This window comes from Caretta caretta, chromosome 2 (genome assembly GCF_965140235.1).
Source record: "Caretta caretta isolate rCarCar2 chromosome 2, rCarCar1.hap1, whole genome shotgun sequence".
Classification (NCBI taxonomy): Eukaryota; Metazoa; Chordata; order Testudines; family Cheloniidae; genus Caretta; species Caretta caretta.
This window is the reverse complement of record NC_134207.1, coordinates 45,736,257-45,760,155: the sequence shown is the minus strand read 5'-3', so window position 1 is coordinate 45,760,155 and position 23,899 is coordinate 45,736,257. Positions and strand designations below refer to the sequence as shown.

General features: G+C 44.9%; 1 protein-coding gene across 4 annotated transcripts in view; it reads left to right on the top strand.

The window, feature by feature from the left end:
• Nucleotides 1-23,899, top strand: part of SLC26A7 (solute carrier family 26 member 7) — a 139,783-nt gene that overhangs the window by 83,315 nt on the left and 32,569 nt on the right. For 2 of the 4 annotated variants that reach the window (XM_075125059.1, XM_075125060.1), the window contains 4 exons: nt 3,879-3,956; nt 5,454-5,549; nt 20,232-20,338; nt 23,302-23,392. In XM_075125059.1, coding sequence (XP_074981160.1) covers nt 3,879-3,956; nt 5,454-5,549; nt 20,232-20,338; nt 23,302-23,392 — 372 coding nt within the window. The remainder of the gene's footprint in view (nt 1-3,878; nt 3,957-5,453; nt 5,550-20,231; nt 20,339-23,301; nt 23,393-23,899) is intronic. The other 2 variants (XM_075125061.1, XM_075125062.1) reach the window with 2 other exon arrangements.

Below are 23,899 nucleotides of genomic sequence, written 5' to 3'. Positions count from 1 at the left end.
AATGAGGAGAAATCTACTCTGTCCCTAGTGCAGAGGACAGGGTTCATAGGCGCGGTCCTGGACTCTACCCAAGCCAGGGTGTACCTCCCAAAGGCCAGGTTTCACTCACTTCAGGACATCACACAGAGCCTCAGATGGTTCCCCACGATGTCAGCAAGAAACTGTCTAAAGCTGCTGGGACACATGGCCTCCTGCACATACGTGGTGCAGCATGCCAGGCTCAGGCTGCGCCCACTCCAGTCTTGACTGGCATCGGTGTACCAACCAGTCAGAGATGCTTTGGACAGGATCGTAACCCTGCCCCGCCTGGTACTGGATTCCCTCCTATGGTGGCTAGACCCTCAAATGGTTTGCGCAGGGGTGCCTTTTGCCAGCCCTCACTCACCTTGGTGTCAGACGCCTCAGATCTGGGTTGGGGGGCTCACCTAAGGGACCTCAAGACCCAAGGCCTCTGGTCTCCAGTGGACCTCGCTCTTCACATCAATGTCAAAGAGCTGAGGGCAGTGCGTCTGGCATGCTACACTTTCAAAATGCACATAATGGGCAGATGTGTTTCAATCCTCATGGACAACACCTCGGCAATGTTTTATATCAACAAACAGGGGGGTGCACGCTCCTCTCCTCTGTGCCGAGAAGCCCTTGCGCTTTGGGACTTCTGCATAGAGCACTCGATCCACCTGCAGGCTTCATACCTCCCAGGGGTGCGAAACACGCTGGTGGACAGCCTCAGCCGGACCGTCAATGGCCATGAGTGGTCCCTTCGGCCAGACGCAGTGAGCTCAATCTTCTGGTTCTGGGGCTATCCCCAGGTAGACCTGTTCGCCACTCCGGGCAACAGGAAATGTCAGACATTTTGTTCCCTCGGGAGCCACGCCTCGGGGTCCATCAGGGACACCTTCCTTCTCTCATGGGAGGGCTGCCTGCTATATGCTTTCCCACCCATCCCCCTAGTCCACAGGGTGCTCCTCAAGATCCGCAGGGACTGGGCCCAAGTCATACTAATAGCGCCGGCATGGCTGCATCAGCACTGGTTCACCTTGCTCCTGGAAATGTCTATAGTGGCCCAACTCACCTTACTGCTGGTCACCGACCTGATCACACAGGACCAGGGCTGACTCCGGCACCCGAATCTGGAGTCGCTCCACCTTACGGCCTGGATGCTCCATGGCTAAGTGCCGCAGAGCTGTCTTGTTCGGACCAGGTCAGACAAGTCCTCCTGGGTAGTAGAAAGCCCTTCACCAGGGCTACTTATCTGGCCAAGTGAAAAAGGTTTTCCATCTGGGCGGAGCAGCGTAGTCAGTCGCCACTCCTCACCTCCATACCGTTCATACTGGACTATGTCCTTCACCTAAAGCATCAAGACTTATCTTGGTCATCAATAAGGGTCCACTTGGTCGCTATCTCTGCCTTCCATCCGGGCTCAGATGGTCTCTTGGTCTTTGCAAACCCTATGGCCAGTTGTTTTCTCAAGGGTTTGGACAGGCTCTTCCCACACACAAGTCAGCCTGTCCCTGCCTGGGACCTCAATTTAGTCCTCTCCTGGCTTACAGGCCTGCCATTTGAACCTCTGGCCACCTGCTCCCTGTTATATCTCTCATTCAAGGTCGCGTTCCTTGTGGCAATTACCTCGGGTCGACGGGTTTCGGCGCTCAGGGCCCTCATGTCTGAGACCCCTTACACAGTTTTCATAAGGATAAGGTCCAGCTCAGGCCTCATCCGGCTTTTCTCCCGAAGGTCGTCTCCCATTTTCACATGACCCAGGACATCTTCCGCCCAGTGTTTTATTCCAAGCCACACTCCTCCAATAGGGAGTGCAGGCTGCACTCACTGGACGTGCGTAGGGCCTTAGCCTTCTACATAGAGAGAACTAAGTTGCGGACAGAATGAAGGGCCTTCCGGTATCCTCTCAATGCATATTGTCATGGATAACGTCCTGCATTAGGGAGTGCTATACCCTGGCAAAGGAGCCCGCTCCGCAGATAACCGCTCACTCTGCCAGGGCCCAGGCCTCCTCTGCAGCATTCCTGGCACAAGTCCCTATTCAGGAAATTTGCAGGGCAGCCACATGGTCCTCGATACATACATTTACACAATTGCACTATGCAATTACACAACAGTCCAGGGACGATGCGGCTTTTGGGCGAGCCGTGCTCTTTTCTGTGGATAACTCTGACCCCACCTCCTGAGCTCTAGTTTGTGAATCACCTGCTTGGAATAGACATGAACAATCACTAGAAGAAGAAAAGACGGTTACTCACTTTCTCGTAACAGTTGTTCTTCGAGATGTGTTGTTCATTCCATTCCAATACCCACCCTCCTACCCCTCTGTCGGAATAGTCAGCAAGAAGGAACTGAGGGGGTGGAAGGGTCGGCGGGGCCCGACATTGGGTGCCGTGAAGGCGCCACTCCAGGGGGCGCCCAGGCCGACCCTACGGACACTGCTAGGGGGAAAATCTTCCGGCTGGCGTGCACGCGGCGCACACACACCTGCTTAGAATGGCCATGAACAACACATCTCAAAGAACAACAGTTACAAGAAAGTGAGTAACTGTTTTTTTTCTTGGTCCATATAGGTGGAGTGGCAAGCACAGGCTTGTCACAAACAACTGTTGATGACAAAAAGCAGAGCAGAGACAGGGGGTGTTCTGAATGCATAGAAGTCAGTGGACTTGTTCGTATGTCATGAGAGAGATATAAGGAGCCCCACAAGGACTAGTACCAGCCCTATTTGAATCTATAGTGGACTTCATGTTTTCCAAGAACCTCTACTTGGACTTAGTAGGATCCTGAGCATTTTCCTCTTCATGATACCTTAATCTAGCAACTGCAGGAAGTGAGACCTGGATCCCAGGCCTCATAAATATTCCCTCAAGTGATACTGGCATCTGTCTTTTACCTCTCTTTTCCCTGACATTTTATTTTTGGTGAAATCATCTCTTAAATTGTACTCTGATAACTCTAATAAAAACACACACTATTAGTATCATAATAAAGCAAGCAGGCATATATTTATCACCAAAACCTGGAGAGGATTTGATTGAGATCTAGAGTACATTTTGAGGTTTTATTCCTACTGTTAAAATATTCCTACTGTTAAAACAGGATTATTTTGTTTTGTAATTTTCCACCAGATTAACACTATGTGATAATACATGCATTTATCTAGATTCATGTTTCCTGCATAAACCATTAACTTTCTGATATTGGGGATTATGATTTACTGATGCATCAACCAAAGGTAAAATACTTCAGTGATAATACAGGAATCTTTGTTGATACCTGATCGTACAAGGGAAATGTTTTCTCCTAATAAAAGAAGAAAAGAGCTCCTCCTATTCAAAAAACAACTAACAGATCTAGAGTTCTTCAAATATCACTGTTGCATTGTTCAATGTAGGGATAAACTTTTGTGAAACGACACAATATGAAGGGCATGTTACCATAAATACAAGTACAGAATGGGCATACATTACTGCAGATCTTGTGAAATTACTGCACACACATGCACCATTTCAGTAGCTGATTTTACAGGTCATGTAGTGGTTTGTGCCTATGTATCTGACATCAAGACCAAGCCCATTGTTGATATCTGATCCAGATATTTGTGCGTTTAGTGGCTAGAGGTGAAAATTTAAATTATCCACACATGGTTCCAATCCACAGATTTCACCAGAGGTGAAAATTTAAATTATCCACACATGGTTCCAATCCACAGATTTGATAGCCAAAATCTCTAGCCTGTCTCCTTTATCTTTTGTGTTTATAATGTTCTGTTATTCTGACCATTTCTGACAAACCCAGCATATTCAACTGACTTTCAATTGGCTATAAATATTGAATAACATTATTGTGCTTTCCCTGTGTTTGTTTGTTTTTAGGTGGCTTGCCTTATATCTTGTATTTTGATACTTGTGGTGATCTATGCAATAGGACCAATGCTATACTGGCTGCCCATGGTACAGTACTTGTTTTTATTTTTTAGAAGTTTCATTGCACATTTCCAAACAACATATACGTCTTTCATAGAAGATGGTCCTCCTTTTGAAATGAATACACAGCTCCCATAAACACTAGTGTTAATGGCATAATAGAAAGAGGAGAATACACCTCTGAAAGTCTTAAAATACCTAGATTACCCCCAAATTCCTTTGTGTTGGGAAATATTTTCTTTTAACTTAATTTTGATCTGTCACTGGTCTAAATATATGGGGCCAGATTCTAGCTCACGTAAATTGGCATAGCTCCACTGAAGTCAAAGTAGTTGCACAAGTTTACTGCAGCACAGAATGTTCGTGATTTTGCTTTACAAATAAATTTGTCCCACACTGAAGCTAGTAGCCAGTGATCTAACCTTTATTACAGAAAGTTATGAACTGTTCTTGTTTTGCTGTACAAGGAATTATGGATAAATAACTCAGTCTCTCCTGCACTGAGAGGTGGATAGTCCAAATAGAGTTTACCATGTAAAATATCTAGCCATAAACGTTGTAAGTTAACACCAATTCATTACTAGAAAAAGGCCAAAGCCACTAAAATTCACATCCAAACTTCTCCAAAGTTTGAGGGTGTTCATATTGGGTATTTGGGGTCAGCCATGTCTTACTTTTACAGTGTTTTATTGTTGATACAGTGCCATAGGAGTGCAAGGTGCTTTCCACATATGGGGTCCAGACCTGAAATAGATTAAAGTCTAATTACATAATTTGCATTCTGAGCCACTGGATAACGGATGCACCATGTGGCTTTGTTTTAATCATTTCCTGGTTTCCTTTATGTGTGTGTAGCTTGTATTTTAACCTTTGCCTGTTTTCCTGTTTGTGGTGGTTTTCTTTTAGCATTTTGCCCTTTTCCTTTTTTATTTAACTCTATCCTATTACCCTTATTTTGAATCTTTCTTATTCCCCCTTTCCTACCTCCATATTTTGAGTCTATCCCTTCCTATTCCTGTTTTGATTCAGTCCTCCTCCTTCCTGCTCTGAGGCCCATAAATTAAAAAGACTAATGCAGGGTTGGCCTGGTATCTCCACTCTGCCTGCTAAGTCTCTGGATTCTCCACTCCAGGACCCTTCTGCAGAAGGTTGTGAGGAGTGGGATTGCTGCTTAATAGGGCAGGAATCATATCAGTGCCTGGAAGTTACTAGCTCCTTTGCTCCGGAGACCCTCCCCAGACAGCAACAGAATGTGGGCCTGCTGCTACTAAGGCAGATGGGCCTGGTATTTCTCTTCAGAAGTTCCTGTTTTCTTCAGTCCAGGGCCTCTCCTATATGGTCTGTTAAGGTGACGGGAGCGGGTCTGGTGCCTGTGCCCTTGATATCTGTACTCATTACATTTTTGAAACATTTTCCTTGGTATTTCTAGGATTAATTTATAATATCAGTTACTAATTTAGGAAAAATGCCAATGTTGCTACCTAGCAATTCCCTAATAGCCTTTTCCCTTTTCTTCTTTTTCAGTGTGTTCTAGCAAGTATCATTGTTGTAGGTCTAAAGGGAATGCTAATGCAGTTCCGTGATTTAAAAAAATATTGGAATGTGGATAAAATAGATTGGGTAAGTGAAATGTAACCTAAGGATGTTTTCCAGACGGAGGCTTAAACACATGCTTGCTAAACAAAACCTTAATACTGCTTTAGGCTGAAAACAGATATGCCAGTGCAAGCCAGTTTTTTATATACTGCCAGCTTATTTTCTCAATCACAAAATAGCAGCATTTGACATTTTAATTGCCTTTATAAGAAACAGGAATGGAATTTTGGCAAATTATTAAGGATAAAGCATAATTTAAGATGAAAAAAGTTTATGCAGTCAGACCTGCTTAATCAGAATGGATTTAGAATGTCCAATTTTGTATGTATACAAATCCCTAGGTTAGCTAGTCAACACAGTTTTGCTGGTATGGAAGTGTAAAAAAATCTGGTATTCCACCCTGGTACGTGGAATGAAAACTATACAGGACATATAGAAATAAAAGTACAAAAGATGTGGAAATAGATATTGTGTGCTTCTAATGATGTTGCATAGATCTTAATTCAGATGAAAATAGTATTAGATATGGTAGATGCTTTCCCGTTTGCAGAGTAAAACAGATTTTGTTTGGTTAAAATAAAAGACTCCATAGAAAGGAATGTGAAATGGAGCTAGGGTGACCAGATGTCCCTGTTTTATAGGGACAGATATTTGGGGCTTTTTCTTATATAGGTGCCTATTACTCCCCACTCCGTCTCGATTTTTCACACTTTCTGTATGGTCACCCTAAATGGAGCAGATTGGTGAAACAAAAAGTAATGCAGTCATACTCTAATAGAAATCAGAACAGGACACTAGTATTCACAGCAAAGAATCCCTATCAAATATTCAGAGCAAACATGGCTGACATCCAGTCAACTGGTGGTGGTGGTGGTGATTTGTTGAGTGTTGGTCTGATTATCACATGTTTCAGGAGGGCCAGTAGATTTCCCTTTCTTAGGGAGACATTGTATATCTTTGCCCGGCAGTGGAACTGCAGTTCCTTACAAGACTCTATATTATAGCTATTGGTTTGGATATCTCTTGAAACGTTTCAAAAGTCTGTTTGTGATCACTGTATGTAATTCCGTTAAAGAGTGTTAATGGTTGCATCCTTCTGTTCTGTTTATGGGAGGCCATCTTAGATTCTTCTGGTCTCTTCAGGGAAATAGGATCTCAGATGGCAGGAGCTGTTCACAGGAGTTGCATTAAAAGTCTGGACTGATAACTTTTAGGGATAGTTCAGCTGGGTGATAATTTTCAGACTAACAGAGGAGGAGGATCGCTGGGTCTCATCCACAGGTGTGGCTTAGTCTTTTATGAATTCTGTGTGCTGCAAGTGGTAAAGTTCTGGGCCTGTGTTGTGCGACCTACATTCTAGTCTGTCTTTTATATACTTGATACTGGTTGCCAGAGATCCCAAGTGGTCTGTGTGGATGATGTGGAGAGAGGTTGTATTTCTGGAGAAGTAAATTGATGTCAATCGGTAGGAGACTATATAACTATTCCATCAACACGTTATTCTAATGACTAGATGGTGTTTTCGACCAGGATATTCTGGAAGCTCACCTGTCTCATAATCTTTCAGAGGCAGATTAGCCTGGTTGATTCTTTTTCCCTTGTGGCAAGGTTAGAAATCTTTGATATCTGTTTAGATGAAAGAAGAAAAGGAGGACCTGTGGCACCTTAGAGACTAACAAATTTATTTGAGCATAAGTTTTCGTGAGCTACAGCTCACTTAAAGCTTATGCTCAAATAAATTTGTTAGTCTCTAAGGTGCCACAAGTCCTCCTTTTCTTCCTGCAGATACAGACTAACATGGCTGCTACTCTGAAACCTGTTTAGATGAAGTGAAGGTCAGACAAGGCTACAAGCATGGTTATTACACCCAGGTTATCTATCACTAATGTTAAGATAAAATCAAGAGTGTATTCAGCTGTGAATATGCCTGGAATGTGTCTTGGAGAATCTCAAGCTTACCATTGTGGACATGAGGTCGTGAGCCATTGGGATGTGGGTGTTGTCAGCATATGTGTTGAAGTCTCCTAGGAGAATAATTTAGGTTATCCAGTGCCAGGCTTGTCAGTAGTTCTGTTAGCTCCTAAAGGAACCAAGAAGGCTTGTGTATGGAACAGTATAATTTCCATGCTGATTCCATCTCTGGATTCTTGTTTGTTGAATATATTAGAACAATAATTCATCTTTGGCTAGCTGTATCATCACCTCTGTTCAGTCTTTAAAATGAAATGGTAAAGAATATTGCTCTAGATAGTACAATTCAAATTGAAAGACTGTCTTCTTTTGTAAATGGAAGTGCTGAGCTTATATAATAGAATTGTTTGAGGAGACCCACCAAGACCCAAGTAATATGAGTGACTACAATTAGTGCTGATTTTGGAATGTATTGGATCCCAGCAGCAATTGACAGTATATTGGAAATGAAAACAGTCTATTGCCTAGGTTTTTAAGTGTTTTGAAGATAGGAACTATACTAAAAACATTTAGAAATAATTAGCAACTGTCCTTTTGGAACAGATGTGAATAAAGAGCATTTAAAAGGGTGTGTTTCATGTAACATAGAAGTCAAGATTGTTATGCTCATTGGTTTGGCAAATACAGTATCTGGAAATAGAATATTAGATATTATGTCAAATTATTATCTTTCTTTTTCATAAAAAGGGGAACAAGTCAGACCCTGGGGAATTATAGACAGGTCAGACTAACTTTGTTACTTGGAAAGACACTAGAATAAATGATTAAACAATCAGTTTGTAAGTACCTAGAAGATAATAGGTTTATAAGAGATAGCCAGCATGGATTTGTCAAAAACAAATCATGCCAAACCAACCTTATTTTCTTCTTTGACAGTGTTACTGGGATAGTGGATAAGGGGAAAGCAGTAGACATGATCTATCTTGATTTTAGTAAGGCTTTTGATACTGTCCCACGTGACATTCTCATAAGTAAACTAGGGAAATGTGGTCTAGATGAAGTTACTGTAACATAGGTGCACACCTGGTTGAAAGACTGTACTCAAAGAGTAGCTATCAATGGTTCACTGTCAAACTAGGAGGATGTATCTAGTGGGAACCCACGGGAGTCAGTCCTGGGTCCAGTACTATTCAATATTTTTATTAATGACTTGGATAATGGGGTGAAGCATATGCTTATAACATTTGCAAATAACACCAAGCTGGGAAAGGTTGTAGGCACTTCAGAGGACACGATTATAATTCAAAACAACCTTGATAAATTCGATGATTAGTCTGAAATCAACAAGATGAAATTCAATAAAGACAAGTGCAAAGTATTTTGCTGATGAAGGAAAAACAAATGCACAACTGAAAAATGGGGAATAACTGGCTAGGTACAGAACCACTGAAAAGGACTTGGGGAAGTGGATCACAAATTGGATACGAATCAACAATGTCATGCAGTTGTGAAAAAGGCTAATATCATTCTGGGGTGTATTAATAAGAGTGTTGTGTGTAAAACACGAGAGGTAATTGACCCCCTCTACTTAGCACTGGTGAGGCCTCAGTTGGAATACTATGTCAAGTTCTGGGCTCCACACTTCAGGAAAGATGGGAACAAAGTGGAGAGAGTCCAGAGGAGAGCAACAAAGATGACAGAAGGTTTAGAAAACCTGACTAATGAAGAAAGGTGAAAAAAACTGGGCATGCTTAGATTTGAGAAAAGAAGGCTGAGGGGGGTTCTTGAAAGAATTTAAGGGCTCTTGAGGATCAATTGTTCTTCCTGTCCACTGAAGGTAAGAGAAGTAGTAATGGCTTTATAATCTGTAGCAGCTCACCAGTCATAGGGAGGAAAGGAAAGGGAGATTCCCTCTTCTGGCCTTCAAACATCCCCCCACAACCTCTCCAAGCTCATCATCAGAAGCAAGCTTCCTCCCCGTAGACCAGGACCGACCGACCAACTCAAAGTGGCACCAGACCCTGCCAGACCAATAGATGCAAAACCTGCCGACATATTTCCACTGCTACAATGATCAGCACCCCTCACAACACACCTTTCGAGATCCATGCGTCCTGCACATGTCTATCACAATACATGGTTTACTTCAAACCAGTGCACTAAATGCCCCAATAGCAACTATGTGGGTGAAACCAGATAATCACTATGCGCTCGAATGAACTCACACAAGAAAATGGTAAAAGACAAAAACCTCTGGGTGAACACTTTTCACAAGGAGTCATACATCTGATCTGTCAGTCCCAATCCTCAAAAGAAACCTGCACAACATTTTCAAAAGATGAGCCTGGGAGCTTAAATTCATAACTTAGCTAGATACTAAAAATCAAGGATTGAACAGAAACACTGTATTTATGGCTTATTACAACAATTTGCTGCAACCCACTAATAATGCCCCCTTCCCCACCAGCTACTTCCCCTCTGCTTTTCCTTTCCTCCTTATGACTGGATGGGTGTTAATGGGCCACTTCACCTTGAATGGTCCCTTGAAATATGTGTTAACTACTAAGGTAAACAATCTGTTCCACCTTGTATTTAGCAGTGACACTGAGTTAGTTTCCCAGACCTGCAGAAGAGTTCCATGTAAGCTCAAAAGCTTCTCTCTCTCACCAGCAGAAGTTGGTCCAATAAAAGATATTACCTCACTATTGGCAACGCATATGGGGGACATGAGGGTCCAGTGCCTCCCACCCCAGATTTCTGCTCAGCCTGCGGGGGGAGGGAGAGGGCTCTGTCCTTTTCCTGCCACTCCTGCCTCCCCCCACCCCCCCAGCACATTTGGCCCTGTCCCTGGCAGCCGAGCCTGGGTAGGGAGCAGAAGGTGTGGGATCAGCCACTTCTCATACCAGCTGAGGATGGCCGCTGCTGTGTGCAATGTGGTGACTGCCTGTGAGAACCTGGTTGGTGAGGCGGCAGCAGCCCACCCCTGCTGTTCCCCGCCCAGGCCTGGCTGCTGGGGATGGGCCGAGCAAGACAAAGCCACATCCTGGCATGTTTCTGGCTTGCTTGACCCTTGTCCCTGGCAGCCAGCCTGGACAGGGAGTGGAGAGGGCGGGCCGCCACCGTCTCCCCTGCTGGGCTGTCTCTCAGAGTCAGCGATCCGGAGTGGCCACCTTCAGCTGGCATGAGAAGTGGCTCCATCCTGCTCCCTGCCAGGGCCCAGCTGCCACGGAGAGCAGTCAAGCAAGCTGGGGAGAAGGGAGGGCACAGTGGGAGAAGGACAGAGCCCCCTACAGGTACCTCTGGTGGGGTGGGGAGAGTGCTGAGGTCCCAGGCTGGGAGTAGGGTTGGGGGTTGCTGGGGAAGGCACCTGGAGCAGGTTCCCTAGCCTCTGCTCAGCCAGAAGTAAGGGCATTGTCTGCACCCTGTACCTCCCCTACTGAGGTGTCCGCAAGCTCTGGGGGGAGCTATGAGTCTCCCCAGGCTGGGGCTGGGACCAGAGGCACGTGCTTCCCACTTCTATGGCCCCAGCCCCCAAGGAGCCGGCGGACTGGCTGCCCTGGCCCAGGGAGGTGGGGCTTGAAGTTCCTCCCAGAGACAACACATGAGGGGTCACATGTCCTCCCCCTTTTTTTGTGCCCCCCAGTATCAGGAGGCACAAGACTGCTTGTCTTTCTAATATCCTGGGATCAACATGGCTACAACAACACTGCATAAAACAATGGAAGATATCAAATTCTGCCATCTGAAATGAAAACTCCACAACATGAACAAAAAGGAAACAAAACTTAACAGTGACATCTACTTCCTGAGCAAATGCAAGAAACAAAGCATTATTCCCAGAGGTCTCACCATCTGTAACCCTCTGACCACTACATACAACTCCAAATATGCTGAACAGCTCTCCAGATGAACTTCAGAAAAACTGAGGAACCACTTACTGCACCTCACATACTCTGGAAGGAACCACCTTGAACAAAAAATCATGACGTGCTCCCACACACTGGAAGAAAAAAAATCAGGAAAGTTACCTGGAAGTCATACAAGAAATCCAAAACAACTATATATTAAAAAATCCCTGACGAGAGCCATCCAACACAAAAACAAAAAATTGAACCAACTACAACTACTCCACAACCCACAGAACACCAACTCCAGGAGAAACTATGGCACCAGTACCCATCATGTGGACATTACACGAAACCTAAACCTCATCAGTTTATGAATACTACCCCTAATTGGAGGTGAATTATCTGTACTCTCTAAGGGACTGAACATCTGCCCCACCACAGAACCTGATTCCATACTAGCATGTGGAAAACTAGAAGAATTCTTCCCCTGGCTCCACCTGAAAGAATTCTTGCACAACAGTGATGACACTACTCACAATTACCACGTCCCATCGACAATCATAAGAAAAAAGAATCATACATAGGCACCAACTTACTCAGATCCTGAGGGGTGCTCAACCCCCACTCTGCCCCAGGCTCTGCCCCCATTTCACCCCATCCCCCAAGCCCTCCTCTACCTCTTCTCGCCCCCTCCCCCCACTCCTGAACAGCTGATTACGGTGGGAGGGGGAGGCACTGGTCCATGGGCTGCCGATGCGTGCTGAGCACCCACTTTTTTTTCCCATGGGTGCTCCAGGGCTAGAGCACCCACAGAGTTGGTGCCTATGGAATCATCTGATTGGACAACAAATAGTGGGTGAAACCATGCTCTTGATCATTATATTGATTGCTTCAGGAAGAAAATTGACTGAAATTCTTAACAAACAACATGTCCACCACAATCTCCACCACCACTGAGAGGACAGCTATACAGTCCCTGAAATCCAACTACCAGATAGTGATCCAACCAACACCCAAAAGGGGTGCCATTGTAATCCTCAACTGTGATGATTACATTTACGAGACCAACTGACAACACTCTGACACCACCACCTATTGTAAAGAACTCAAAGAAGACCCTTCAGCACAATTTACCCAGGAATTTAAGGATATCATCAAATCAGTTCCCAAACAACTCCAAGAGAAACTCTACAAACTCATCCCCCAGGAACGCACTCCAGGGATCTTTTACATGCTTCCCAAGATACACAAACAAGGGAACCCAGGCAGACCCATTATATCTGGCCGTGGCACTCTTACTGAAACAATATCAGGACTCATAGAAACCATCTTCAAACCACAAACCAACAAAGGGCCAGATTCCTTCAGGACACAACTGACTTCCTCCACAAACCTCGCAACATTAACTGCCTCCCTCAGAACACCATCCTTAACACCATGGATGTCACCTTCCTTTACACCAACATCCCTCACAAAGTCGACATAGCTGCTTGCCTCAAATATTTACAAGACAATAGACAACCCGCAGATATCCGCCTCAAACACATCACCAAACTCATTCATTTAATCCTTACCCATAACAATTTTACATTCCCCAATGAATACTTTGTCCAAACCATGGGAACAGACATGAGTACTTGGATGGCTTCTCAATACGCCAACCTCTTCATGGCCCACCTTGAAGAAGAATGTCTGGACAAATGTACCACTATACCAACAATATACCTGAGATACATCGATGATATTTCAATCCCCTGGACAGATGACTTAAACACCCTCATAGATTTCCACCTCAATGTCAACAACCACTATCCATCCATTTAAACTCTCACTGGAACACTCCCACACCAGTGTCAACTTCATGAACACCATGATTAGCTTCAACAGTGGAACCCTACAGACAACTATATACAAGAAATGCATGGATCACCACATCTACTTTCATAGATCCAGTAACCACCCCAAGAAATCTGTTATCTACAGCCAGGCACAGAATACGCTCTGAGGAGAAAGTCTGAGATTTACACTTAACACACTCAAACCCGTGTTCACCAAACAAGGACACTCCACCAGAGAAGTAGATCACAACATGAAACAGGCAACCCAAATACCCCAAGAGAACCTGCATCAATACAGAAATAAAACCCCCTCCAACCGCACCCTTCTAGATGTCACCTACCACTCCACACTGGAACGCATACAGGGTGTCATCAAACAACTACAGTGTATATTTAATGGGGACTCAAAAGCTTGTCTCTCTGATCAGCAGAAGTTGGTCCAATAAAAGATATTACCTCACCCACTTTCCCTCTCTAATATCCTGGGAGCAACACGGCTACAATGACACTGCATACGTGGAATGTGTTACTGTTAAGGTTTGAAGAATGCTGTAGTTAAATTATAAGCCTCTGCTATCTCTCTCAAAGTGGCTTGCCAAAGAAATCTTTGAGGTTTCTATGTTTTCTTTGTTGACCCTTACAACAATCCATAAATTAGAATGTCCAGCAGATTATCAACAAAATTGCTTTTCTAAGAGTCTGAGTGCTACCCAGACTGACAAAGTACTGACTCATGGCCAACGTAAACCTTGGAAAGGGTGATTGACATGTAAGAGGATGATTGCTTTGGCTCATCCACTCCAGCTTTCTGTGTCTCTTGTTACAACTAAGATGAAGAATGGAAGTCTGTCAAAGGAGGGTTCTAAGTGCACTCACCAGCTTTCCTAAAATCAAATACTGCTTTTGTTCCTTCCACTGTCTTTTAGATTGCTCTATCTCTAACATCCTCAGTAGCAGGCGGCTTTAGTGTCAGTTTATATATTGACTTCCTATCAAATAGAGGGTCTAGCAAAAAGATTCAGAGAATCCATTGACATCACTAGTGGAGAAAGACATTTAAAGTATCTTAATTATTTATTACTTAGTATTACCTTAGTGCCCGGAAGCCCCAGTCAGGATTGGACCCCACTGCATTTGGTTCTGTACTAAGAGAGAAATACATATTGGTCCCTTTCCTGAAGACCTGGGGATTACAGCAGATGAGAAGCTGGATATGAGTCAGCAGTGTGCCCTTGTTGCCACGTGGGCACCAGTGATACTGCCAAGAATGACCTTGAGCGGATCACTGCAGACTACGTAGCTCTGGGAAGAAGGATAAAAGAGTTTGAGGCACAAATGATGTTCTCGTCCATCCTCCCCGTGGAAGGAAAAGGCCTGCATAGAGAACGAATGCCTATGCAGGTGGTGTCGGAGAGAAGGCTTTGGATTCTTTGACCATGGGATGGTGTTCCAAGAAGGAGGAGTGCTAGGCAGAGATGGGCTCCACCTAACGAAGAGAGGGAAGAGCATCTTTGCAAGCAGGCTGGCTAACCTAGTGAGGAGGGCTTTAAACTAGGTTCACCGGGAGAAGGAGACCAAAGCCCTGAGGTAAGTGCGGAAGTGGGATACCGGGAGGAAGCATGAGCAGGAGAGCGCGAAAGGGGAGGGCTCCTGCCTCATACTGAGAAAGAGGGATGATCAGCGAGTTCTCTTAAGTGCCTGTACACAAATGCAAGAAGCCTGGGAAACAAGCAGGAAGAACTGTAAATCCTGGCACAGTCAAGGAATTATGATGTGATTGGAACAACAGAGACTTGGTGGGATAACTCACATGACTGGAGTACCGTCATGGATGGATATAAACTGTTCAGGAAGGACAGGCAGGGCAGAAAAGGTGGGGGGAGTTGCATTGTATGTAGGAGAGCAGTATGACTGCTCAGAGCTCCAGTATGGAACTGCAGAAAAACCTGAAAGTCTCTGGATTAAGTTTAGAAGTGTGAGCAACAAGGGTGATGTCGTGGTGGGAGTCTGCTATAGACCACCGGACCAGGGGGATGAGGTGGATGAGGCTTTCTTCCGGCAACTTGCAGAAGCTACTAGATCACACGCCCTGGTTCTCATGGGAGACTTCAATCACCCTGATATCTGCTGGGAGAGCAATACAGCAGTGCACAGACAATCCAGGAAGTTTTTGGAAAGTGTAGGAGACAATTTTCTGGTGCAAGTGCTGGAGGAACCAACTAGGGGCAGAGCTCTTCTTGACCTGCTGCTCACAAACCAGGAAGAATTAGTAGGGGAAGCAAAAGTGGATGGGAATCTGGGAGGCAGTGACCATGAGATGGTCGAGTTCAGGATCCTGACACATGGAAGAAAGGAGAACAGCAGAATATGGACTCTGGACTTCAGAAAACCAGACTGACTCCCTCAGAGAACTGATGGGCAGGATCCCCTGGGAGAATAACATGAGGGGGAAACGAGTCCAGGAGAGCTGGCTTTATTTTAAAGAATCCTTATTGAGGTTACAGGGACAACCATCCCGATGTGTAGAAGGAATAGTAAATATGGCAAGTGACCAGCTTGGCTTAACAGTGAAATCCTTGCTGATCTTAAACACAGAAAAAGAAGCTTACAAGAAGTGGAAGATTGGACAAATGAGCAGGGATGAGTATAAAAATATTGCTCAGGCATGCAGGAGTGAAATCAGGAGGGCCAAATTACACTTGGAGTTGCAGCTAACAAGAGATGTTAAGAGTAACAAGAAGGGTTTCTTCAGGTATGTTAGCAACAAGAAGAAAGTCAAGGAAAGTGTGGGCCCCTGACTGAATGAGGGAGGCAACTTAGTGACAGAGGATGTGGAAAAAGCGAATGTACTCAATGCTTTTTTTGCCTCAGTCTTCACAGACAAGGTCAGCTCCCACATTGCTGTCCTGGGCAACACAGTATGGGGAGGAGGTGAGCAGCCCTCAGTGGTGAAAGAAGTGGTTTGAGACTATTTAGAAAAGCTGGACGAGCACAAGTCCATGGGGCCGGATGCGCTGCATCCGAAAGTGCCAAAGGAGTTGGCAGATGTGATTGCAGAGCCATTGTCCATTATCTTTGAAAACTCATGGTGATCGGGGGAGGTCCCGGACGACTGGAAAAAGGCTAATGTAGCGCCCATCTTTAAAAAAAGGGAAGAAGGAGCATCCGGGGAACTACAGGCCAGTCAGCCTCACCTCAGTCCCTGGAAAAATCATGGAGCAGTACCTCAAGGAATCAATTCTGAAGCACTTGGAGGAGAGGAAAGTGATCAGGAACAGTCAGCATGGATTCACCAAGGGCAAGTCATGCCTGACTAATCTAATTGCCTTCTATGATGAGATAACTGGTTCTGTGGATGAAGGGAAAGCAGTGGACGTGCTGTTCCTTGACTTTAGCAAAGCTTTTGACACCGTCTCCCACAGTATTCTTGCCAGCAAGTTAAAGAAGTATGGGCTGGATGAATGGACTATAAGGTAGATAGAAAGCTGGCTAGATTGTTGGGCTCAACGGGTAGTGATCCATGGCTCCATGTCTAGTTGGCAGCCGGTATCAAGTGGAGTGCCCCTAGGGTTGGTCCTGGGGCCAGTTTTGTTCAATATCTTCCTTAATGATCTGGAGGATGGTGTGGAGTTTTAGGTTGGATATTAGGAAAAACTATTTCACGAGGAGGGTGGTGAAGCACTGGAATGGGTTACCTAGGGAGGTGGTGGAATCTCCTTCCTTTGAGGTTTTTAAGGTCAGGCTTGACAGAGCCCTGGCTGGGATGATTTAGTTGGGGATTGGTCCTGCTTTGAGCAGGGGGTTGGACTAGATGACCTCCTGAGGTCCCTTCCAACTCTGATATTCTATGACTCCATTAGTCCCTCAATAAGGAGCTTGGGCTTCCTTAATTCCCAACCCCCCACCTTCAGTTGCCTGGGGAACTCTCCTTTCCTCCTGGCTTGGGTGCTGTTGACTAGGGGCTTATACGGTTTCTCCTATGGGCTCAGTCTTTTCTCTTATGAACATAGAATGTGTCCATGGGGATAGTTGCTTCAGAAATCATACAGTGAGGCTTCGCCAGCTCCCTCTGGACAAGGGAGCAAGCTGAGGCTGTATCCACAAGGCCACGCTGGAGTTTCCTCCTAGTCCCAGCCCAGCCACAAAACTCAGCAAAACCACAGTCCATATACAGGCAGTCCCTTTTTGTGTGTCTCTGTCACCCACACTAATAACATGTAACGGGTTGAACCCCAGCCAGAACTCCTTGGGGTTCTTCTTTCTTGCTCTCTACACCCCTTCCTGCTGTGTGTTCTCCAGTATTCCTCCCAAGCTCTAGACCCTTATACGGTTGTCCCTCTTTCCCAGAAAAGTCTGGCTCTGTGTATTCCTCAGTCAATTTCACAGCTGCATCCACTTTACCTGGTCGATGCCATCTAACCCACGCTCACAGGTTCTTGGGGAGGACTTGAAGGAACTGTTCTAGCCCTAGAGCATCCATTATTTCCCCCACTGCTTGGGTTTTTGGTCTCAACCAGCAGGTGGCCAGTCTATAAAGCCTTGGGTGAATGCCTGGGCCTGTAAACGCCCAGTCCACCTTGTGGATCAGAACTTCTGGTGGTACTTCTCAGTGGACAGACTCGCCTGATCCAAGATGGTTGCCCTCATCACCTCATAGCCATATAGGCCGCTTGGGCTTCCTTTGCCAGATAGGGAGCCAGCCGCAGAGCCCAGGTTGCTCTGTCCCAACCTGCACCCATAGTGATCCTCTCCAAAGTGCCCAGGAATGCATCAGGGTCATCTGCAGGGCCAATCTTATGTAGTCCTAGGCCCTGTATCCAGGCATCATCCCCCACCATGGGACTCACCACCTTCTGTAGGAGCTGCTGCTGCACATTAGTTTGTTCCCTTATGAAATCTTGCAAGCTATTCTGTTGCTCTGTCTGCCAGGTAAGCAAAGCTTGCTTTTCCATGTTGGTGGGATTGTTCAAATCTTTGCAGGGTCTTCCGCATTTCTTCTTACTGTTTTACCAGCCATTGCAAGGTCTCCTCCATCATCCAGGCCACGAAACCTTGTGCTGGCGACAAGCCCCCACATGTCGCAGGCTCACTTGCTCCTGCCCCTGCTCAAGTCCACATACCTCTCAGATTTCAGAGTAACAGCCGTGTTAGTCTGTATTCGCAAAAAGAAAAGGAGTACTTGTGGCACCTTAGAGACTAAGGTGAATGAGCTGTAGCTCACGAAAGCTCATGCTCAAATAAATTGGTTAGTCTCTAAGGTGCCACAAGTACTCCATACCTCTCAGAGACGTTCAGGCTGATAAAACATCCAGTGCAGTTTATTTACAATGTTGATTCCCACCACCCTTGTACACCATTCAGCCTTATTCCCACAGACTTTGGGAGCCTTCAGCCCCAGAGGTAAGCGGGGAAGATCAATCTCTCTCTCCCTACTTCCTTTTTTTGCCTAGTGGCTTAATTAGCCTCCCAGCTCTCCTCCACCCCCTTTCTTCCCCTCCTCCCCCATTAGGTAGGTACAGTTCTTCTTAACGAGGTCTGTTTTGCAGTGTTTAATTGAAGCTCAGTGACCAGAAAGCTGGCTCAGCTGTTATTGCCCAGCATTCTCTCCCACCCTCCTCCCTGAGGGCCTATCCTTTCTTTAAAATTTTGTTTATTTCATCCCAATCCCAAACTGGGCACAGTTCTTCCTCGCTGAGGGTCTGTCTTCCTGCTCTCTTGGCACTTCTTCCCTGGAGTTTGGCCTCCTCCACAGGCTTCCTTTCTGATGCTTGTTAACTCTTGGCCCTGAAGGAACCTTCTTATTCCCTGCAGTGTCTGCAGGTGTCGGCCTAGCCCACCTACAGCTGTCCTCCCCTTTATAAGTTCCCGCTGCCTTTCCTTGAGCCCAGTTGGGCAGCAGGTAACCAGTCCAGATCTGCTCCCTTTATTGAAGGACCCAGTTACACGTGGCAACAGTTTTGCATACCAGTGAAATATACTTTTAAAAAAGATGTTAACAATCTCTGACCACTCCTGGCTCGATCCATGCTCCAGCAAACTTCTATAGTAATTGTGACATGAGCAGCATAATACTTTCTGGGGTTTCATAACAGAGCAGAGCTGTTGGACCTACATTAAGAATGAAAACAAAGTCAGTTCCGAGGTGCAAATCTTCAGCCTGGGCCTCTACTTCTGAAGGTGTAAAATTCCTTGTTGACATTATTGTGCCTCTGTAAATATGTATATGCGCTCTTGAACAATGTTTACACTTGCATGCACACGAATGAATGAATGAATACTGTTGCAAATTCTAACACTTGGGTACTGTCTAGTGTGCATGTGTAACTGACAGGACAGTCTGACTCCTTTTAAGAGTACCAATGTAGGAGTTTTTAAAGTGTGTTTGTACCTGTGAATCTGTGTTTGCATGTGCTCACTTGGAAGTTACTGAGAGGCCTGGCTGAAAAATGTGGCCTTTAAAATGTAATGCGCTGAATCACTCACTTAGCCTGGCTAAGTTTCCAACATATATTGCAATAGATGAGCATAAGTTTTGTCAAAAGTTTTACAAATGACCTTTAATTATTAGGAGCAATCATGTTTACACATTCTGCTGATCGTTAAACCAGTTATAGAGTAGAATAAGTGTTAATTTATAATTCCTTTCCTACTTCACTGTGAAAAAGAACCCCTAGTTCATACTGCATGTGGCACTGTGTAAAAGGAGGCAGGTTTTTTAAAATGTGTGCAGTGAACAAGTTGTCATTAACTTGCCAACCTGGAAAATGAAATGTATAGAGCCTTGGCAAAAACCAAGTTGTGTTCAGCCTGAATAACATTGCTACTGTAGCAATGTATGTCATTACAAGGACTTCAGAAATGGACTTCCATGACCCTAAACTTGTTAGAGTGTCAGATCATTTGTGTTCTCAGAGGGCGAGGTAAAATTTTAATGGATAATTCAGTTTTCCTCATTTGCCAGTTCAGAGATGTCTGGCTGCAATCTTTAGTTATCGTTCTAATTTAAGCTCTTGCTGGTAACTTTAAACATATTTATTCCCAATTAAAAATAATTATACAGCTTTATGGAGAGCTTAAACTAACTGTGTCTTTTGTTTCCTTCGTTGAAGAGCATATGGGTTAGTACCTATGTATTTACAGTTTGCTTTGCTGCTAACGTGGGACTATTGTATGGAGTTGTCTGCACTATAGTTATTGTGATTTTCCGCTTCCAAAGGTGAGACATCATTTGTTCTTGAAATGTTCTAGAAGCAAATCATTGTGACATATATTGCTCCACTCTCAGTATAGATGTACAATACACTGGGTTAAATAATGAAACCTCATTTTTTGTAACTAACAGAAAATTGTAGATATAGGGACACTAAAAATGAGTGATTATTTTTATAATGCCCTAACTACTAAGTACAATAATGGCCTTGAAATGCACTGCTTGGAATGTCTTAATGCTCTTATAAAAAGGAATGTACACTTACAAATAAAAAGAAAACCAGTCAGACCGGTACATTTCCTGGACATTAAAGAATTCTAAAACAGTTTCATAACGTGAAATTATTTTATGATTTTTTAAAAATAATTACAAATCTCTATGACACATAAACCAAAGCTAGGGTAAGATCAATAATAAAATCAATACAAATTTCCTGCCATTAGAGCCTTTTTTTGCTCACTGAAAAGTACAGGGTATCCGGCAAGCCTTAGTTACTGAGTGTTGTCATCAACCTCTAGCTACTGTACTGAAGGAGATGCCAGCTGACATTCTACACATTTTAAAATGTTGTAATAAAAACCAATAGGAAAACCATTCCAGTGCCTAAAGAAAAAAAATCCACACACTGAAAATTCTGTGTATAAGTTCCAAAAAATAAACAATGGGAAAAAAACTACAAATAGCAAATATTAATATGTATTATTTTCACAGTGCAACTAAACAACTATGCTTAGGTTTTGAATAAAGGAAAATATTCTTTGAGGTCAGTGATCCTCCCAATGCTGGTAAACCAATGAACTTATAAGTTACCAACCCCATGTGACGGGTTGCCAGCATGCATGCAGAACTTCATTGAAGTTAAGTACAGTATAGAGAGCCTGATTCAATGCATGTTGAACTAATGGGGCTCCTGCTGGTATGGGGTCTGTCCTTCCAGAATGATTTGCATGATGCAGGATTAGGGTGAAAATAGGATAAAAATGCTCAGTGATTATAATTACAGTAGATGACTTCTGATTGAATTCATCAGTGCAGTTTTGGCAGCCTCCTGTTTGAGATCCACTGATGACCAGCACTGCATAAGAGCTAGAAATTACTTATTAATGAACAAAATGTACATGTTTGGAAAGTCCTGTTAGTAAGGAAAAGGCCAAATTCTGATTTCAGTTATATCTTGTGACTGGGTGTTTGGTTTTCCACAGGGGGGAATTTGGCCCAAAGTTTGGCCATAAGTCTGAACCAACACCAACTGAAGTCAATGGGAGTCTTTTGAATCAGGTTCCATGTGATCATCATTGTAATAAGGATGATGAAAGGCAGAAGGTCCCCGAGCCCTGAGAGACGACTGGTGCCTCCCATGCTGGCCGGGGCATGATCTAAAGGGGAGGTCACGTGTCCCCCCACCTGCCAACCTCGCCCTGGGGCCACCACTCTCTCCCAACCCACATTACCTGCAGGAGGAACACTCTGACCTCCCACTGCACCTAGCCCCTCTCCTTCCCCACGGCAGGCAGGAGCCCGGGGGGGGAGCAGGAGGGAGCTGCTTCTAATGCTGGCTCCTCCTGGTCACTGCTCTGCAGCTCGCAGCTGCCTGAGAGAGCCTGGTTGGGGAGGCAGCTTCTGTTCCCTGCCTGGGCTCGGCTGCCGGGAACCACTGCTGAATGGGCCAGAAACGTGCTGTGGGGAGGGAGTCTCTAGCTTGCTCACCCCCCAGGCACCTGAAGCTGGGCGGTGCGTGGAAGCCACTTCCCCAGCCAGGCCCTCTCAGGCAGCCCCAGCCCGCCACACTGCAGAGCAGTCTCCGAGTGGCTGGAAGGAGCTGGTCCTGTCCCTTCCACTCCTGGCCTCCCCGCCCCTTCCACTCCCTGGAATCTGGGGCACTTGCCCTGGGCCCCCCACCCCACCTAGAATCATAGAATATCAGGGTTGGAAGGGACCTCAGAGGTCATCTAGTCCAACCCCCTGCTCAAAGCAGACCAATCCCCAATTTTTGCTCCATCCCTAAATGGCCCCCTCAAGGATTGAACTCACAACCCTGGGTTTAGCAGGCCAATGCTCAAACCACTGAGCTATCCCTCCCCCCACAGGACCTCTTCCTGTCCCCGCTCCACTCCCACACCACTGCTTCCCACCATGTTCGGCCTCCCCCCCCTTCTTACTGCCTCCTGTCCTGCCCCTCCAGCACCTCGTGCACATCGCTGAACAGCTGTTCTGCAGCAGGCAGGCTGGAGACACTGTGGAGGAGGGGACGCGCTGATCGGCAGGGCCCGCTGCTGGCAGGAGGCGGAGCAGTGGCTTAGCCAGGTGGAAAAAACAGGGGGAGCGGAGATTAAAAAAAAAAAAGGCACCTCCCCCTGGTACTCACCCGGCGGTGCTCTGGGTCTTCAGCAGCACTTTCGCGTGGGGTGCTTCACTGGCTCCTTCACACTGTAAAAGGCGCCAAAGAATTAAAAAGGCGCCACTTGGGGTCGGTGAGGGCCTAGCTACGCTACTGGGAAGGAGGGCACCACCAGTGGGTGTTGAGCACCCACTATTTTTTTTCTGGGGGTGCTCCAGCCCTAAAGCACCCTTGGAGTCAGTGCCTATTAATATAGTATCAGAGGCATAACAGGAGTAACATTTACATAATTGAAGATTATTATTTTTCAAAAAAGTCCCATTTTTCTTATTTTAAAATTTCTGTACTTTTACTTTTCAATTTAAAGTAATATACTATAACAACTTTTCAGAATTTAAAGAGGCTACAGAACCAACCTAAGCCTATCTAGCATTTGTACACTTGAAGGATATTTTTCCTAGTAACTGGCTGTCCTGATTTTTATAGAGTGATTACAATATGAAATGTACTTTAAACATGCAAAAATATATATAGCAATTCTATTGTTAGAACACTGTAGCTCTCTATGTTATATTTTAGGCCTGTATCTCTACCTACCCATATTCAAGATTACTGATGATCTGCTTTACAGCTTTTCTCCCTGTATTGGTTACAGAGCAAAGACACTGAGTTTGAAAAATATGAAAGAAGTGGAATGTGAATTCAAAACAGAAGCTGATTGTGTAAGTGTACTCTTCCTCGATTCTTCTGTCCCTTATTAATCTATATATTTTTTATCTCCCATAGTTTGTTACAAAGGTTATAAGAGTAAGTGCACTCAAAAAATTACAATTACATGGCCATTTCTAAAACCAGTGGAAATATATGCCATGGAGATCTCGTGCTTTGGGTCTCTTTATGGGTTTCTATTATGTATGAAGAATATAAAGTTTATGTAAAAAATTAAGGGTTCTAGTCAATGGTTATCTTTGGTTCCATGGATATGAAATTCTGTGAATTTCAATTTATGGAAGTTCATCTTCTGTTGGAGTTTGTCTCTCATGGGAAAAGCTGCCTGAGTCCCACAGGTTTGGGGGGATCTACTAGTGACCAGTGGTTTCCAAACAGTTACTACTTGTCTCTTTCCTTCTGTTTGATTTTCTATTTCTCTGCAACCCTTTGGCACTCTGTATGTGCATGAGCCCCTTCCCAGCCATGATTCAGTCCCATCTGCTCATCCTGAGCCTGAT